At 35.7% G+C, this 20,017-nt stretch overlaps 2 protein-coding genes across 5 annotated transcripts; both read left to right on the top strand.

Moving 5' to 3' along the window:
* Positions 1 to 841: 841 nt before the first annotated feature.
* upf3a (UPF3A regulator of nonsense mediated mRNA decay) lies at positions 842 to 9,702 on the top strand. 3 transcript variants are annotated; one of them, XM_067409590.1, is made up of 11 exons: positions 842 to 1,392; positions 1,893 to 1,999; positions 2,075 to 2,181; positions 3,780 to 3,878; positions 4,003 to 4,113; positions 4,372 to 4,427; positions 4,507 to 4,665; positions 4,782 to 4,915; positions 5,489 to 5,774; positions 6,066 to 6,143; positions 8,710 to 9,702. In XM_067409590.1, the coding sequence occupies exons 1-11, from the start codon at positions 1,252 to 1,254 to the stop codon at positions 8,872 to 8,874; spliced, it is 1,443 nt and encodes a 480-aa protein (XP_067265691.1). In that variant the 5' UTR covers positions 842 to 1,251; the 3' UTR covers positions 8,875 to 9,702. The 3 variants fall into 3 exon arrangements, with proteins under 3 accessions (XP_067265691.1, XP_067265690.1, XP_067265692.1); XM_067409589.1 differs by having other exon boundaries at positions 5,486 to 5,774; XM_067409591.1 differs by lacking the exon at positions 6,066 to 6,143 and having other exon boundaries at positions 5,486 to 5,774.
* A 2,443-nt stretch (positions 9,703 to 12,145) lies between these two features.
* p2ry8 (P2Y receptor family member 8) lies at positions 12,146 to 19,474 on the top strand. Of its 2 annotated transcripts, XM_067409740.1 has the most exons (3): positions 12,146 to 12,208; positions 13,339 to 13,376; positions 15,521 to 19,474. In XM_067409740.1, the coding sequence occupies exons 2-3, from the start codon at positions 13,362 to 13,364 to the stop codon at positions 16,568 to 16,570; spliced, it is 1,065 nt and encodes a 354-aa protein (XP_067265841.1). In that variant the 5' UTR covers positions 12,146 to 12,208; positions 13,339 to 13,361; the 3' UTR covers positions 16,571 to 19,474. The 2 variants fall into 2 exon arrangements, with proteins under 2 accessions (XP_067265841.1, XP_067265842.1); XM_067409741.1 differs by lacking the exon at positions 13,339 to 13,376 and having other exon boundaries at positions 12,156 to 12,208.
* The last annotated feature ends 543 nt before the right edge of the window (positions 19,475 to 20,017 follow it).

Genomic DNA, 20,017 nt, shown 5'->3' with positions numbered 1-20,017 from the left:
GATATTTTTGTAGACATATGCTATGCATAGATACTTAATGGATGGATTGTGCATTTGCAGACGGATGGATACATACATTTATACACATGGATGGATACATTTTGCAGATAAATAAATGGATAGACATGCAAGACATGTAAGAAATATGGATGGATATATGGTGCGTTCAAGTCATGTCGGAAAGATCGTATTTACGAGCAGAACTGACATGAATGCCACCACAATGTCGTAAATACCAGTGGGAAGCTCGTAATTTTCTTTAAGCTCCGATCTGTACGAGTTGGGGGCGTGTCAGTCAGAAACATGGCGAAATACCACAATATTACAGGTATTTAGCAGTGAATTGTCAGGCTTTTCTATTTACAACAAAGTAAGCTGATTCCCAGCAAAAAAAATACAATAGCATCACAGTATAAAAATGTAATATGCAACAATAAAGTTTACAACAGCTTCATAAATTAATTAAAAAACATAAAAAAGCAACATACAACTAATGTACATTATTTGCTCTACATTTTCTAGAAGCAGAAGTGTTGTAATTTTGTGTAATTAATTTAGAGAAGGCACACCGCCATCATACTCCGACGAAAGTGACTTGAACGCACCTACCGTCGTACACACGATTTCCCACCTCGTAAATACGAACTTCCCAGGAAGACTTGAACGCACCAATATACGTTTTTTCAGACATATTGTGGTCTCGTTTTTCTTGCAGTTCCTAGTCCCGACTGTTACGGGCGCTCCGTGAGTCAGCCCAGCAGCCCGGACGTATGGAGCACAGTCAGCACCGGCAGCCCGTTCGGTCCGACTCGACCATGCGTACAGCCGAGCTGCACTGACAGCGACTCTGAGGACGACAGCGCGGCACCCGGCAGTAAACGATGACAGTCATGGTCGTTGTTTTTATGCCTCTCCAAGAGATTTTTTCGTTCTCAGAACAGAGGAGAAACTTGAGTAATATCTCGATTAGTATCTCTCTTCCGTGTCTTTTTTTAAATGAAAACATTAAGCAAATATATCATAGGCTACTGCCCATATAGCCATATTCTATTTAGCTTTAATTCATGAAAAAATGTGGCACTCTTCCATAGTTCTGTTTTAACAATTTATTGTATAAACAAAATAAAAACAAACTTATTCTTCTTAAAATGACATGAGAATAAACGCCAACGTGCAAGCCTCGCGGTATTTGGTGGTGAATTCCCGCGAGAGTTGGCGGATTTCGGACAGCGAAGAGGGCGAAATGGAGATATGAGGTCTGAAAAGGAGCAGAGGACAGGAAGCAGGGAGAGAGGCAGCGTCGAGATCCAGTTCAGGGAGTGTCAGAGGGAGCAGGACAACGTCGCGGTGAACCCGAAGCACAAGGAGGAGAAAAAGGAGGTATTCACCAAGGTAAGTGGCGCAGTTGTTGGGTAGGTTGGGAGAGTGTGAAGATGATGGAGGGAACGGGATTCAGCACCATAGACAGCGAAAACACAGGGCAGCCAATCGAAACGAATATCCTAGTGGCATCAATCACGTCAAACACAAATGCATTCGTACGCTTCAACAATTAACGTTACCCCTTTGAATAATTGAATAGTCCAGGCGTTGAATTTATATGCTTATATAATTGTAGGGGGAAAAACAGTCAATGGTGCAATAGACATTTGAAAATGGACATTTTAAATATATAGATATGATATCCTGTGTGTGTAAAGGGATCATTCTGTCATAAATTATTCATTATTTACTCACACTTATTATTATTATTACTCACACATTATTTACTCTCCTTTTTATCTGCGACTTTATATTTTGTAATTGTGGCTGATGATCTTGCTTTTGATGTCAATGATTTTTTTTTTTTTTTTTTTAGTACAGTTATCTTTGTACATGCTTCTTTTATATAGGTTGTTATACGCCGACTGCCACCCAGTCTATCAAAAGACCAGCTCGAGGAGCATCTGAGTCCTCTTCCATCTTTTGACTATTTTGAGTTCTTCCCCGCTGATCAGAGGTATATTTGGTTTGTGATTATGATCACTGTCTGCCCTTATATATGTGCATGTCTTTATATATTATTTCTCCGCAGCTTATATCCGCATCTCTTCTCAAGAGCATACATCAACTTCAAAAACCAAGAGGATATCATTATTTTCAGAGATCGTTTTGATGGCTATGTATTCATTGACAATAAAGGTGATTCACTTTACTCTTTTTTTTTTTCTATTTATCCTCCCTCAATCTAGTTCATCCCAATTATAACTATAATAGATTTACTTTTTAAAATGTTTTATATTTAGTTTAATATAATTATGAACAGGTATATAATATACAGTGCACAGCATAAATGAGTACACTCCCTCTGAACAAATACAAAAGATGTATTTTCTTTATGATCACTAATACAATTCATGGAAAGATGGCAAAACTAAAATCTATTAAACATATACATAATTAAAACTGAGAAATATATGTCATTAATAGTCATAAAATAAGTAAATTAGCCAATTTTGTTGGCCCTGACCCTTCTTGGCACAGAGGTTCATGACAAATTGTCACATCTGTCCTGTTTAACTCCTGGATTATGAGCTCCTTAAATGCCCTGATCTGTAATGGGGAGTGTTGCTCAACTCGTCTCTACAGAATCCCCCACAGGTGCTCAAGAGTGTCCACAGAAGGTTTTTCACCTTGGGAGATACATATCCTCATTGTCATGTTGAAAAAATGCCCAACAATGCAGGAAATGAGGAAAGGTTAACATCTTCTGTTTCAAGTTTGTGTATTAAATTACACAGTGGTGTGGGAATTCATGACAGCATTGATAAAGCACATCTCCCTCACACCTTCAGCACTAAGAGCTTTACTACCACTGAACTTTACTGTGGGAACCAGGCACTTCTCACTGTACTCCTCCTCTAACAACACCATAACATTTTGGATGCTGTTAGATCCAAAATGATTGATTTGGTCTCATGAGACCACAGTATTGATTCCCAGAATTTATATTTTGTAAATATGGGCTTTGGAAATGGTTAATGACTTTATTGTGCTTTGACAGTAGGTAGTTCCAGTGAGAACAACAACCATGCATGTCATTTCTGCAGGCTGCATCTTACTCTGTGAGATAAACAGTCACTCTTTTCATAGCTTTTTCTGGCTCTAAGACACTCGCTTGGTATTTCTCCTGCTCTTTGTCTAGTAAAAAAATCCCTCATCACTAAATGAAAGCTTAAAATGAAGGCCTGATTATTTTAGTCCATTGTGTTTGAATTTCTGTGTTACTTTTGCTATATTTTCACACTTAAAACAATGATTTGGCAATCCTCTTGTAGCACTGTCCTCTTTTGTGCTAAGAAATAAGTCTCCTGACAGTTCTCTCCCAAGTGCTTCCACTGTTGTCAGCATTAAGTCTGAGAATGATTCAGTGGGCTGTATAACACTTTTAATTGTCAAGAAATTACTTCTCTTAAAATGTTTTGGTTCAACATTCTTACCTGTTGATCAAACATTGCCTTAAATTTACACCAGAAAATGTTTATTTCATTTTTTGTAGTAACTTGTAGGAGGGTCTACTCATTTTTGCTACACAACATTTTATCACCTTGATAAGAAAATCTTATTTTCCTGAATAATTTTGACATGCTTCTTTGGTAATTGATTAAGCAGACTTGCTGGAACATTATATCTCTAAAGAACCCTAACATGTCTTCTAAGTAATTGAGTAATTGCTGACTTTCAGAAGTTTCAGAGGGGGTGTACTCATTTATGCTGTGCGCTGTATTATTTTTATTTAGGCCAAGAGTATCCAGCTGTTGTAGAATTTGCCCCATTTCAAAAGGTTTCCAAGAAAAAGTTAAAGAAGAAAGATGCTAAAGCAGGAACTATTGAAGAAGGTATTTATAAAAAATATTTATAATATTTATACATTTAAAATATTCAGGAAAAGTGACTTTACTGAGTAAAGTATATATGGTGAAAAGTTAATACATTTGTTAAATGCTTAAAATCTTTTTTCAGACCCAGAATACAGGCGATTTCTGGAAAACTACTCTTGTGATGAAGAGAAATCCATGGCCAACCCAGAAACACTACTGGGGGAGATTGAAGCTAAAACCCGAGAACTTATAGGTATGGTTTTTGAAATTGTTTAGTGCTGTTATATTTGTGTAGATAAATGTATGTACAGGTATGTACAAGTATTGCAAAGATGGTCTTAGTTTATTTTGATGACACATTTTCTGATTTTGAGAAATGCTATTCTAGTATATAGAGCTCCTTAGCTGAAAACCACTTGAGAGAGAACCCATGGCTCCAAAATGCTAATTCTCTTCCAGGTTTTAGGACTATAAATTAAGCTCTATTTTCCCTGTGTGACTTTAATTGTAGCCAAAAGGACGACACCCTTGTTGGAATACATCAAAAACAAGAAATTGGAGAAACAGGTAAGTGCTCAGAGAGCACCACCTGCATGTTATACACTGTGGTTTTGTACTGTATATACATGATCCTTTTCAATTCTAGAGAATAAGAGAGGAAAAAAGAGAAGAGAGGCGAAGGAGAGAACTGGAAAAGAAGCGGCAAAGGGAGGAGGAGAAGAGGAAACGCAGAGAGGAGGAGAGACGAAAGCGGAAGGAGGCTGAAAAACAGAAGAAACTATCTGAAAAAGAGATTAAGATCAAGGTATGACTTAAAACCATATAGCATCCTGAAGCTGACTACTACTAACTGTGGTTATCAGTACTGTACTGTAAACAAGTTATTACAAGTTATTAAGATCCGCATCTTGACTCCTTTAGCTTTTAAAGAAGTGTGACCGAGACGATGACGTGGACTCAGACAGACTGAAAGATAAAGGAGACAGTGGAGAGATGGAAAAGAACAGATGGGAAAAGTCAGCTGGACACACTAAGTCAAAGGATTCAAAGGATAAGTAAGAGCTGCGTGAAAGTTGTCTTTCACCTTGCTTACCTTCAAAAGAAATAGTGGGGTTAAAAAAAACCTGGCATCTGGGATTTGACATCTACTGTAATTCAAATTTGGATATACATTTTAAACTTTTTGTCTATTTACAATTGACTGCAAGTTCTCAATCAACAACCGATCGATTGAACCAAATTCTTGCCCTAATTTTTTTCTTTTTTGATAATACGTTCACTCGGATGTACGTCACAATAAGGATTAAAATATTTTTCGATACTTTTGTTTCACCGTGACTAAGGATTTAGAAAAATGTTAAACAAAAAAAGGTTGTCTTCAAGTGAAGAAGAAATATTTAAAATTCTGTATAATTTCTAGGTCACAAATCAATTCAGTTTGTCAACGATCAATTGTTTGTTCTCAATTCATAATGGAGAACAAGATAACTTTTAACTAAAAAAGTTTTACAACTCATATATGCAGTAATGAAAATGTGTTAAGTTACATTTGGACCCCACTGTATATACATTTATTTATAAAATCACATTGAGGTGGTTGATTTCACTAAGTGTGCTTTCCATAGCAGGAGTCAAATCGAGAGTGACAAGGAGCAGCGGGAAGGTCACGGCCGTCGGCAGAGGGACAAAGAGCATCGCGGCAGAGACGAGGAACGTAAACGTCAGAGGCATCACTACGAGTTTGACAAGTTCATGCGACGCAAGGAAGAGACCAAATGGGGCAAAGGCTACTGCCAGGACAGGGCCAAGAAAGAACAACATCATGGCTATTCCTACTGTCCAGAGACCGGAGACAAACTTGGCAAAGAGGATCGAGAAGACATGGGCAGCAGGAAAGAACGGATTCGCAATAAGGTAAATAAAAGCTAACAGAGTAGCCATATCTCAGCCACAGGCCATTTGCAACTCTGGTTCTGGTATTATGTAGAGTTATTGTCATCCGGTCTGTGTAGCAGATGAATCCACTAATGCATTCAATATTTACACATCTGTACTTGATTTATACATCATTATGTCTGTGGGAAATACAGTACGAGTATGCCTCCCTCCAGGGGCTTTCAATGCAGCCTTCACTGATGTGTTGAGGTAGTTAGCTGTAATTTGGCTGTTGGCAATATTATTGACGGAAGACAACGTGTCTCTCAGTCTGTGTTAGCGCATCAGGAGAAAAGGACTTCCCAGTCTGAGGGGCCAGACCAGATAGGAGGGGCTCTGCCAGCAAAGGTACAGCTAGTTTTTTAGCCTTTCTACCCACGGGAGGGGATGCTTCACATGCTGTATACTGAGAGGCCCCGCACCTTACAGTGCCAGGCGTACTTGCTGACAGCAGAATGTTGGTTTTGCTGTAATGGCACAGATGAGGAGCGGTTCCCGATTGAAGAAGCTTATACAACTGAAACCTACGGCTCTGTTCTAAAACCTAGCGAGTTACCTATGTATAGGCATCAGCATCTTGATTTGATTTGATTAGGCAAAAAAATGGTGAAATACACTCATTTAATTAAACATCCACATAATACACTAATACAAGTTAATCACTAAAACAACCAATGTTTGACTTTCAAACGAAACCAACCATATTTTAAATACTTTTAATAACCAGTGGCAACTTATTTATTCTAGAGCCCCTGAGTATTTGAAAGACCTACGACCATACAGTTTTAAAACAAAATAATGTAATATCCATAAGACTTTGCCTAGTATTATAACAATGTTGCTACTCTGCTTTCCATAGGTAACCAATCAAAATGTCTAAAATGGGATACATCATCATGTGAAAAACTACTAAAACCTAAAACTCACCTTATCAATTTAACATTTTAAGGCATCGTATGCAAGCTCCCAATGTTGAAGTGGTCCAAAATGTTTTTGGTCAAATTCTATATTCATTTATTTATCTCTCTTTGCAAAATGCAATCACAGAATGTATTGCGACAAGCTCAGAGAAAAAAAACAATCCAGTCAAGATGGCAGACAAGGAATGTTAATTATATATTATTAATATAGATAAAAACATCTCATTTAAACATAGAAATAAACGAAAATTGTAAGAAATTTGAAACATTGTGAAACATAAAAAATGCATTTAAAAAATGTCTGCTCTATTTTGTGGGAAAAAATCCATTCAAGATGGTGCCCAATTATAAATATAGTTTTAAAAATCTGTAAATTAGATTTAACATTAGGTTAGGTAACTTTATTAATACCTGCAGGTAAATTTGTTTTGCAGCATGATGAGTACAAAGGCATCAATATCACAAAGACAAAAAAAAACCAAATAAACAAAAACAAAGACAAAATAAACAGTTACATGATACATGTGCAAGGGCTCCACCACACAAGATTTGTAATATATACATAAAACCTGTACCTTCTTATACAAATGCACATCCCTGCATATATGTATATATATACCTATACCTATATAAACATACATACCCAAATAAAAACCCTATTTATTATTTAACACTGATAAAACAGCAGGAATAAAGCTGCTTTTATACCGCTTTGTTCTACATCTTGGGACTAAAAACCTCCTTCCAGAAGGAAGAAGCTGAAATTCACTGGTAAAAGGGTGGGAGTCATCATTTAAAACAGAGTCAGCCATCCTCTGTAACTGTCTAGTATACAGGGATGCTGGATACAACTGTGACTCACCAACCAACCGACTAGACCATTTAACGATCTGGTTTAAAGAATTTCTTGCTTTTAAGGATGTATGACCAAACCATGCCACCAAGGAAAAGGACAAAACTGACTCAATAAAAGCATGATAAAACATGGTCATTATCGTTCGGTCAATGTGAAAGTGTGCTAATTTCCTTAGACAATATAAACGCTGGTGGCCCTTTTTACACACAGCTGCACAGTTAGCTTCAAAGTTCAAATCTGCATCAATAATGAGCATCTCATTTAAACCAGGAAATAAACTAAAATTTCAAGGATTTTGAACATCTAAAACGAAGAACCATTATCATAATATAAAATAAAAGAGGTGAGAGAAATTTCAATTATAGTTAAAAGTATCAAAAAAGATTGGTAAATTTGATCAAAAAGTTACTGTTCTACATAATATTTGTGTGTATTCATGCTTAGAGTATGACACTGTTAGTTAGCAACCTTATCACCAATCTCTACTGAAATGAATTGAAAGTCGAGTCTCCTTTGCTTTTTGTGTGCGGCGTAATATTGGTATGAGTTGCTGAGTGTTACGATTTTATAAAGTATGAGGTTAAATGACACTTGTCTTAAAAGCCGTCTTCCTACGTAGACTGTAAATTGCACTTCGCTTGGTTTTGGAACAGATCCTACAGGTACTGTACATAGAAGAATACTTCTAAGATCTTGCACATTGTAAGCACATTGAAATGCTTACATGCTGGATTCTGTTTATACATTTAGTAAGTAGTCATTTAGCAGATACTTTCATCCAAACAGACTTACTGTACACTTTTATCCAGAAGTGAGCAATGGTAGTCTGGTTACTAGCCCTGAGCTTTAGCCATTATGTGTCACCACCGTCACCACCACCACCACCATAAACAGAAACTGTTAAACACAAACACAGGCATAACAGATACAATTCAGTATTATGTTTTTGTTATGGACTAAATGGATTTTGAGGGGCTGTCAATAGCCTGTTGTCTGTCTTGCTAAAAATGTGAAATGTATTATACTGTATGCATGAATAGCATTGCCATGAACAAAGCTGTGATGTCTGTATTTGTGGTATGAAATATGAGTGTATTGCTTTTGTCTCTTTTGTCTCTTTTGTCATTTCACGGTACAGGACCGACCAGCAATGCAGCTGTACCAACCTGGTGCCAGAAATCGCAAGCGCATGGGCTCCGGGAACAAGGCCTTTGACTTCCCGCCAATCTCTCCCGAGCACGGAGGAGAACATTGCTACAAGACGGTCATTGGTACAGGCTCAGAAAAGAGTGCTGACGAGTGAAAAAAAAGACCACGACAGGAAGAAGTCATGCCAGTATAGAAAGAACACTCAACTTCAACCTTGTTTTTTTGTCTTCTGAGTCATCTGTGAGTATAGTGCATTGAAATCAACAGTGTCATAAATGTAAAATGATCAGCTTCAGTACGCTTATCGAGGATTCACACCACTTCATTGAGACAAATACCTCATTATTTACAGAGATCAGATTTGTATGCCTTTTGTAGTGCAAGGAATTGATTCCGTTAAACGAGAATATAGATATATATATAGATTTTACTGTAAAGAAATCAATATGTGTTGTGAAATCTGTATTTTAAATAAATGTAATGTGGGATGGGGAACAGAGACATATTTTTTTTTCTTTAAGAATATAAAAATGCTACAGTATATTAATGAAACATTTAAGCATGTAACTCTTAATTTCACATGTTCACACTGTAATGCCTTTGAACGATGCCTCTGTTGTCCCTGTGGCATTGTGGCTTTTCTGCTTTAAATTCATCTCACAACAGGAAATAGCAGAGTTCATAGCATCGTTTCACATGCGGGCCAAGAAGAACAAAATTATTTGTTAAAATTGTCTTCTGTTAGGTCAGATAAGATGTTGTTTTGTGATATTTCTAACCAGTGTGCATGTTTTTGACAAACTGCAGTCATTCAGCGGTGAGAAGCTACGTGGGCTCACTTGCCTTACCTTTGATTTGCACTTAAAGATCCTGTCCGTTATTAAATACAAAAATACAGGTTTTTAGAATTATGGTTTAGTTAGAGTCCAAAAAAAAAAAATGAAGTCTGTAGAATACTTTAAAGATGTGATATTGTGTTTGATGGATTGACCATTTGTGTAAAATAAAGATATGATTATATAAAGTAATATTTGAATTTTATTGTTTTTATTTACAACAAATAACACAACAGTGGTACTGGTATCTCACAGCGACATGTACAACTAAAACTTAGCTTATAGCTTTCCAAGCTTAGCTTACAAGACGTGCATACTTGTGCATAAAAAACAAATAATGAAAAGAGAAAAGATTACAACTGCATATCTGAATAAGAAGTAACTGTCAAGGATGGTATATAAACTGAGATAAAGAGATATAGTAGTCACTAAAAGTCTTCAGGGAAATGTATCAATATTCTTATATCATTAAATATGGGCTTTTTTCTTAAAATAACAGACCAAATTGTACCATAATTAGATATAACACATAAATCGCAGCTGAAATACTTGAAGACAAACTTTTCTCAAGGTTGGATTTCTTTTTCACTTGCAAAACAGCTCAGCGGCTCAAGTTTGCACTTTGAGTCAATTCTAAACCAGAATCTTTGCACTGACAAGACAGAAATTAATATAATTTGCAAGTTTCTCATACTACATCTTTAGTTCCCATGCTTTCAGACTGAGAAAGCAAGTCATAATGACTTTCCTGTGTCTTTCGCAACATTACTTTTTACCTCTAATTTTACTTTTACTTTGTTTTGTTCATACCTATTGCCCCTGCTTTTCTTGCACTCGGTGAAGTGTGAAGGAGTATTGATGAAAGATGATAAATGCATCCTGTACAGAAGCATACTGTCACTAATGGCAGTTATCTGTAATCAGTTTTTAGTTAAAGCAAAAAGTATAGTTCCCTGTTCTCCAAGACAACACACTTATTTTAGGTTTGTGTGTTTTCTAGTAAAGTGCAAGAATAACCAACATAAAAGTACAGCTCACAAAGCAAACAGGAAACAAGATCATAGGTATGATGCTAAAACCCCCTGAACGAGTTTCTGCATTGTAGTTTCCCTTTTTTTTGTTTTTCTTCTGTATAAATCAGTCAATAAATTCTTTCTTTCTCCCTCTCTATCTCTCTCTCTCGCTCTCTCTCTATATATCTCCACACCAGATTTTACAGGCTTGGCCAATGAAACACTACACTGTAAAAAAAAAAAAAAAAGAATTCCCCGTAAAATTTACCGTAAAAAACGGTAGCAACGTTTTAGGTTTTACGGGACAGCACTTAGTTTACTGCCTATTTTACAGTTCAAAATGTAAAGGTTTTTATTTTAATAATTTCGGTTCATAACTGTTTATTTTACACACTGTACAAAAAAAATCCAATAAATGTAATGTAAAAAACCCTGTGGTTGCCAGAAATTTACCGTAAAAAAAACCAGTAGCAACATTTTAGGTTTTACAGATTTAACTTAAATTTACAGTAAAAAAACATATTTCATTAACTGATATGTTAATTTACCAACCTGTTGAAGTACTAATATCTTTGTAATACACTGACAACCACCAAACACAGTGGTGATGAATCAAAGCTGAGAAGGACAACACTAATATATAGAAGGAGCACACAGTGTCATTCACACAAACACTAAACACCATCATGGTAACACACATGAAATTTAAAAAATGCAATAAACATTAATTTAACATCGTTAGATGTAACATAAAACCCTAATGTACATAACTGGAAAACTAAGAAGAAATTTCACTGAAAATACATCAAATGTGAAGTGTCACGCAGAGAATCACTGCACAATTATACAATTATTTTTCACTTCCAAAAACTGTAAATTTAAGTATTTAGTATTTTACTGTAAAATTACATTAAATGTATGGTTAGATCTCTTACAGTTATTCACCGTATATAGTATGGAAACTTTGTGTAAACCAATTAACTGTTTTTCACCATCTTTTACTGTTAAAATCACGATTTTTTACAGTGTGAGGTTTCTATTAATGCATCTGTAATGCATCTCACTAATAAAAATTTGACATGTGTTCATGTTCATTTCACTGTTTGTTTAGGGTGGGAACCCTCAGACTTCTACTAGCTTGGCGTGAGGAAAGGTGTGTGCCTTTATTTTACTGGTTTATGTGGCCTATTGCCTTTCACCACATCCTCCCACATCAATTTCAGCTTCAGAGTCATTTAAAAATCCAATAAAAAACATTCAAACACACACATAATTAATGAGAAAGAGAAACTGTAAAACCAGCATGACATTAGAGGAACTTCCTCTGTGGATACTGTGAATTTAGTTTTGTTTGCAAAACAAAATGTCACTGAACTGGTAAATTAATAGATGTTATAACTTTAATAATGAAACTGTATGTAATATTCTTATAAATGTTACAAATGATCAATTTATGATATTTGGAAACATAATATGTTGTTAAATTTCACATTGTGTAACTCTAAGCTTACTATATTTCGATCGAAATGAGTAGTCAGGCGGCGTACTTCCTCTCATCAAGAAGTTTCCTGAGTCTAACAGTCATGCCCGGAGATTAACTGCCATCAACACACGAGGCAAGTCGCACATGCTTCTTGAGGTATGTACACAAGCCTTATACTATTTTTTTTTTTTAAATATGCATTTCCTAAATATGTGCCATTATACTTCACACTTTGAGTTGATTTGATAATCCCAGGGACTTTTCATGGCTTTCCTTAAAAGATCATTGCCTACTTTGATTTGAGCAAAATCTTACTGCTGTTAGAACAGATGAATTGTTACCTGCACGTTTTGCTGCTCTTGTTGAGGTAGAACTGTGGGTTCTTTCGCTAGACGGATGATCTCATACAATCTCAGTTCGCAATTCCTCCAGATTTGACATGTATTTTGAAAGCTGAATGGATCTATTTTGAATTTTGAGCTGCAAATGAATCTATTGATACAAATAACAACAAATGTAAAATTTACATATAAATATAGTAACACTGACAGCATTTATCCATGTATAAATTCACTGATCACATACTATCAACGTCATTTCACACAGTGAACCTTTTAGTCTGACTACTAGCAGATGAGTCATGATTGTGTAAGACTGCATGGGTGATGAGAAAGTATTATGAAAACACAAACACATTTTACTCTGAGCCAGTAATGTGGATTTAACAGTGTAAAATATGGAATTATAATAATTTGGTAGTTTTGTTCTCCACATTAAAACATTTTGTATGTCACTTTTTATATTTTTGCTGTTTTATGACTTTGTGTTTGAAACCTGTTTTACTGTTTAAGTTTCACTGACAAGCTTATAATGGCAGGTTCCATTGAGACAACGTACCCCATTAAATATGATAACAGGCCCCATAATTGGGGCAATATGTGTTTAATGAACTTTGGCAATAACATTTTATCTGGGCACTAACTGTGGAAATGTTAATGATTTTTTTATAGCCACGATGTTTGTGGCTATACAGAAATTTGCTTTCAAAACTAAACCTTCCATGAGAACTTCTGTTAACTGGAGGGAAAACCGCCTGACAACTAGCCGGTCTCACCAACTGTGAAGGCACTTCATGTAGGTTGTTATTTTCCATGGTTTCGCTGCAAAAAAAACCCAAAAACATGTCATGCTAAGTGTGATAATAGGTTATTAGTGTCAGGTTATTATTATATATTTTGCCATATTACCAATAAATGTTACTGCGTTTTTGTAATTGCATTAATTAGGCAGATGCCAAATCCAAAATGACATGCAGTACATTCAGGTATAGTATACATCAGTTTACTTATTCCATGTGAATCAAATTTTAGCAGTTCATGCATTCTCCCTTGCGCAAACTTATTTCTTAAAACTTGCTTACTGCTTAATGACAGAAACACCCATACAATACTTTGTGAATGATGGCATCATAGTATAGTGTAGCTGATATTTAGCAGGAAACGTAAAAAGCCACTGAAAAAAATTCTAAACAAATGGCAAAAACGTCTCTAACTCTTAAGAAAAACAGTTCTAAAATTAGGGTTCTTTGGCTTGTAACAACAGCAGAACCCTTTTTATAAGGTTTCATAAAGAACCATGCTGTGCTATATAAGACCTCAATGGTGTTATAAATAACCTTTTTTTTTTTATTAATATTAGTATATTACAGTTACAGTGTGTCTTTTTTATTTGTTTATGAAAAAACAATTATGTTTATGAAGGCTAAAATTAGCAAAACGGACAGGATGTGAGCCCAATGTCTTTTGTAACTGGGTATGTTTATGTATAAAGTAATAATAATTAAAAAATATATGGATCATAAATTTAATATCTCCATTACTTACTTTGTGGAGAAGAGAAGATGCGTATCCTTAACTGAACTGAGCTGCTCACCCTTACATGTTCTGTTAAACTAAAAACAGAAAAATACAGAAAAAGACAAATTGAAAGTTAAAACTTAAAGACATTTTAAGAAAGAAATAATAAAGGCCTACCTGATGAGAGTGTGTTTACAGTCTGTGTAATTGGATTTGGATGGCTCCTGAGCTTTAGAAAATCAGTAATGAGGCGGCTTTGACAGTTACAGATTTGAAAAACAAAAAGATGGGAAAAAAGAACCCTAAACTCTAACACAAAGAACTATTTCAGCATATAAACGGTTCTTCAAGACAACACTGTTCTAAATAGAAACTGTTATTATGTGTAAAGAGTGTATGTAATAAACATAAAATTCTATACATAAATGAATAAAATTCTGTCATCATTTGCTCAGCATCATGTTGTTCCAAACCTGTATGACACAAAAGATGATGTTTTAAAAATTGTCTCAGTGCTTTATTTGTCCATAAATTGAATGTTAATAGGGTCCAATGTTGTTTGGACCCCACAGTCTTTATAATCTTTGTGTTATGCAGAAGAAAGAAAGACATGCATGTTTTAAACCACACAAGAGTGAATAAATGATGACCGTATTTGTATTCATCCCTTTAAGTCTGCTTATTTAGGTCGCACAAAATAAAAAATATAAAGCAGAAAATAAATGACTCAGAGCATAGGGTTGATTTTCTAAACGAACCTGGGGACACATTTTAGCCACTAACTTTAGGTATAAACTTTAAGTATGCAGAAAGGTGGTGTACCCATTAGTTGGCATCATGACCTCAAAAAAGGGTTATTAAATCTGTATCTTTTCAAGAAACAAGGACACCGTTCCAGAAACATTTATTTTACGTCAGGCATTTGAAACTACAGCCCACCTCTACAATTTCAATCTGTGCAAGACAGCCACACTAAATCAGTAATGACTACACCAAATCTGATGCTGGCGCATGCTGCGGCGTTAAAATAAATTTTCACTTCCTTTGAAAGATCACGAAAAAAGTCCCTTGCTCGAGACTGTCCGTGTGAATCATTTCAGTTTGTGACATTTGTGAAACAGTTCTGAGACTTACAATAGGCAGTGATTTTTTGGTTATACATGCCAACTGCATTGGCTGCTTCAGCCTACCTGCTGAAGCAGCATGTCTGGAACGTCTATAACATGGCCTCAGACTTCCTGTTCACAGAACTGCACTCAAACATATGCAAGGGTGTTTTGAAGCATCACTTTTTCTGTGTGTGTGACTGCAGGTATGACAACTGAGAAGTGTTTTAGCAACACATTACAATGTCTTACAGGCAATATATTTTATATATTTAATTATATTTATTATAATGCATACATTAAAATATAATTTACATATAAATTATAGTAAAAACTGTGTGTACATTATGCATTATAATGTATAAAATCTGAAATCAAGCACTCATAGTACAACTACAAAAAATAAAACCTACCAACACTGCAGTTGTTTATCACGCTATTTGTGGTTAAAGCGATAAAGTTTTTGCTAAGTGTAATCTCTTTGTCTCTTCAACCTTTTCCAACAGGTCAAGAAAACAATCATGAATGACTCACTAAAGGACGCCATCAAAATGGACAATGCCACCTTGGCCATGTTTGACAACAGATCGACCAGTCATATTGTGTCAGCCATCTATGTCATTGTGACTCTAGCCAACCTTAGCGGTAACAGCGTCTCTCTGTTTCTGCTGCTGTTTCGCACCTCTCCGAAAACCCCCTCCATCATCTTCATGATCAACCTCACCCTCACTGACCTGATGCTGGGCACTGTGCTCCCCTTTCAGATTGTGTACCAAATGCAAGGCCACAACTGGACTATGGGTACGGGCATGTGCAATGTCCTGACTGTGGTATTCTTCGCCAACATGTACTGCTCCATTTTATCCATGACTGCTATTAGTGCCGACCGCTACCTGGGGATTGTGAAACCGATGCGCTTCAGAGAGATGAGGGAGAGGAAAAGATTTGCAATTCTTGCCTGTATATTCATGTGGCTGCTGGTCCTTGCCATTCTGAGTCCGCTGGAAAAAACCAACCTGACATATTATGTAAGAGAGCGCAATATTACCACATGTTTTGATGTATTGAAGAAGGACATGCTCCCTGGTGTTGCTCACTGGGCGGGATTCCTGTTCGGCATGTTCATCATCCTCTTCCTCTGTCCGTTCATCGTAACGGTGTACTGCTACATTAACATCATCCGTGTCCTGGTCAGAAAGTCCAACAGTCATCAGAAAGGCCGTGCTGTGCGCCTGGCGTGCATTGTCCTATTTGTGTTCATCTTTTGTTTTGCTCCCAATAACATATTACTATTGGCCCACACAATCACAAGGCTGTACTTTGACAAATCTCTCTATATCTACTACAAACTCTCACTGTCTCTTAGCTGCATTAACAGTTGCATAGATCCATTCATTTATTATTTTGCATCTAAAGAGTTTCGTCGGAAGCTAAGGCAAATTCTGCGGTTGCAGACGCTCAGCACTGGTGAGACTCAAATGATTGAGGGTCACAGAGAAAGCTTTTTCTCTGGACGTTCAACGTACAATCCAAATGAAGACTGTGAGAATTTTTAACTTTTTTTTTGTAGCATTACTTTTGGTCTCTGCTTGTGTTGGAGGAGAGAAGAATATGTGGAAAATGTCATACGAATCAGAAAATGTCATGATTCAAACTCGCACTGTTGCTTTATGTGTCAGAGCACAAGGGCTAACCGCTAGGCCACGGCTCTGTCAAAACATTTAGGTTTTAGAAGAATCTATTTAATTCAAATGGATTCAAAAAGGACCACTTCCCATATTTAGTTTTCTTGTTTCTTTTCTTTTCTTTTTTTCTTTTTTTGAGAGTTTCTATTTTGTTCTGTGTTAATTTCCTGACTGAGCAGCTGAGAAAAAGCATGCTGCTCACATTGGTTTCAGGTCGCGTGATATTGTGTTTTTTATTTGGTATCAGACATCCAAGATCCTCTTACTGAAAAGTTCACATATTCTTCATACATTGCTGTGTGATTAGACTTCTGTATCAACTTTAGTACTTTCAAATACTTATTGTGGCAGCTATTTTTGATCTATGAGTATTTTTTTGACTGAAAATGTGGTTGTTTTTTGTTGTTTCTTTTTCATGATTGAGCCAAGGTGGTTCAATATTTATTTCACTTACGCTGTTTATAATGTGCATGCATTTTTACATTCAGTTGCTTAGTTACCCGTTTCTTATTTGTATTGCTAACATAATTAAACTGTTTTTTTTCTATTGTATCAAAGAATACAATGTCATATGAGGGCATTTATTATGTCAAGTTAAATTTAATAAATACCCTTGAGCAAATAATTTTGCATTTAGATTAAAGACATACGGGCTATTCAGTAAGGTCAGTACAATCACCTAATATCTATATTCAGCTACTTGCTGACAATAGGCATTTCACAGCAAGGCAACAAGTTCAGAGCCACAAACATGTCACAGCAAGGTCAAGATTTTTTTTCAGTTCCTTCGAAACTGAGAACTATTGCATGTCGAGCGATGTACATACATGTATGGAACAAATGTAACTTTTAAAATGTAAAACTAATTAGTGCAAGACTTTGGTGGAAAAAAAACAGCCTCTGGGAAATCAGTACTGAAATGTCATTGATATAGTAGCCTCATTCGATGTGATTTATACAGCAACTGAATGCTACGGCAACTGCCCAAGGCAATGCACAAAAAAGGAAATAAAGCAAGTTGCAAATACCACTTCAAAGTGTGCTATGACAGGTATTATGGTTCAAGAGAGAAAGAGAGAGCATAGTCTACAGGAGATGCATTTATCAATTTATAGTAGGCATAAATCAAACTAAAGTTACACATGGAGAAGTATAGGGCAGAGTGGAGTAAGTTTTTGCTTAGGTTGTCTTTTAAACAATGAGATACAAGATAAAAATAATACAGTGCACAGCATAAATGAGTACACCCCCTCTGAAACTTCTGAAAGTCAACAATTACTCAATTACTTAGAAGACATGTTAGGGTTCTTTAGAGATATAATGTTCCAGCAAGTCTACTTAATCAATTTATCAAAAAAAGCATGTCAAGATTATTCAGGAAAATAAGACTTTCTTATCAAGGTGATAAAATGTTGTGTAGCAAAAATGAGTAGACCCTCCTACAAGTTACTACAAAAAATGAAATAAACTGGTGTAAATTTAAGGCAATGTTTGATCAACAGGTAAGAATGTTGAACCAAAACATTTTAAGAGAAGTAATTTCTTGACAATTAAAAGTGTTATACAGCCCACTGAATCATTCTCAGACTTAATGCTGACAACAGTGGAAGCACTTGGGAGAGAACTGTCAGGAGACTTATTTCTTAGCACAAAAGAGGACAGTGCTACAAGAGGATTGCCAAATCATTGTTTTAAGTGTGAAAATATAGCAAAAGTAACACAGAAATTCAAACACAATGGACTTGTGACAAGGCCCCTGAAAGAGGCCTTCATTTTAAGCTTTCATTTAGTGATGAGGGATTTTTTTTTTTTTTTTTTGCTAGACAAAGAGCAGGAGAAATACCAAGCGAGTGTCTCAGAGCCAGCAAAAGCTATGATCTCACAGAATAAGATGCAGCCTGCAGAAATGACATGCACGGTTGTTGTTCTCACTGGAACTACCTACTGTCAAAGCACAATAAAGTCATTAACCATTTCCAAAGCCCATATTTACAAAATATAGATTCTGGGAATCAATACTGTGGTCTCATGTGACCAAATCAATCATTTTGGATCAAACAGCATCCAAAATGTTACGGTGTTGTTAGAGGAGGAGTACAGTGAGAAGTGCCTGGTTCCCACAGTAAAGTTCAGTGGTAGTAAAGCTCTTATATAGGGATGTATGAGTGCTGAAGGTGTGAGGGAGATGTGCTTTATCAATGCTGTCATGAATTCCCACACCACTGTGTAATTTAATACACAAACTTGAAACAGAAGATGTTACTCTTTCCTCATTCCCTGCATTGTTGGGCATTTTTACAACATGACAATGAGGATATGTATCTCCCAAGGTGAAAAACCTTCTGTGGACACTCTTGAGCACCTGTGGGGGATTCTGTAGAGACGAGTTGAGTGACACTCCCCATTAAAGATCGGGGCATTTAAGGAGCTCATCATCCAGGAGTTAAACAGGATAGATGTGACAGTTTGTCATGAACTTGTACACTCCGTACCAGAGCAGTATATTCAAAATTATGGAGGGCATAATAGGTACTAGAATATTATACATTTGTTGAATTAAATCTAGGGTGTACTCATTTCTGCAATCCTTAATTTAAACAAAATTGGCTAATTTACTTATTTTATGGCTATTAATGACATATATATTCCTCAGTTTTTATTATGTATATGTTTAATAGATTTTAGTTTTACCATCTTTCCATGAATTGCATTAGTGATCATAAAGAAAATACATCTTTTGTATTTGTTCAGAGGGAGTGTACTCATTTATGCTGTGCGCTGTATGTATATATGTGTGTGTGTGTGTGTATGCATCTATATCATAGAGCCATAGATATATGACTTAGAAATATGAAAAAGATTGGTACAATGATAGGGGTAAGCTGTCATATCAACGATTATGTCAGGAGAAGTCATTGGGGAATATTTTTGTGTAATTTGAATTCTAAATAAAATACATAAATGTGTTATTTTTACAATAATGCATTGTCCCATCTAAATATCTCTTAATCTGTTGCACATGATTAAGATTTTCTTTTAAAGATTTCCATAAAGCAGCAATGAGAAGGTTTATTATTCAGTATTTCAATGCAGTTGAAACCATTTTCTTAGATTAATGCATTCAATTCTTATAATTTGTCAATTCTTATAAATTGCGTTTGGAGGCTTATCTAGCGGAGTAATCTTAAGACAAGTAGCCTAATTTACATGGTTTCATACATTTATCAACATACTTAAACTTTTAGATCTGGACAAATGTGTATGCAAATGTGACTTTGAAATAATTTATTTTACATACCATGTACATTATTTAGCCCA

This window comes from Chanodichthys erythropterus, chromosome 14 (assembly GCF_024489055.1).
Source record: "Chanodichthys erythropterus isolate Z2021 chromosome 14, ASM2448905v1, whole genome shotgun sequence".
NCBI classification, from domain to species: domain Eukaryota; kingdom Metazoa; phylum Chordata; class Actinopteri; order Cypriniformes; family Xenocyprididae; genus Chanodichthys; species Chanodichthys erythropterus.
Note: the sequence above shows the minus strand (reverse complement) of the source record. Positions and strands in the feature narration are given on the sequence as shown.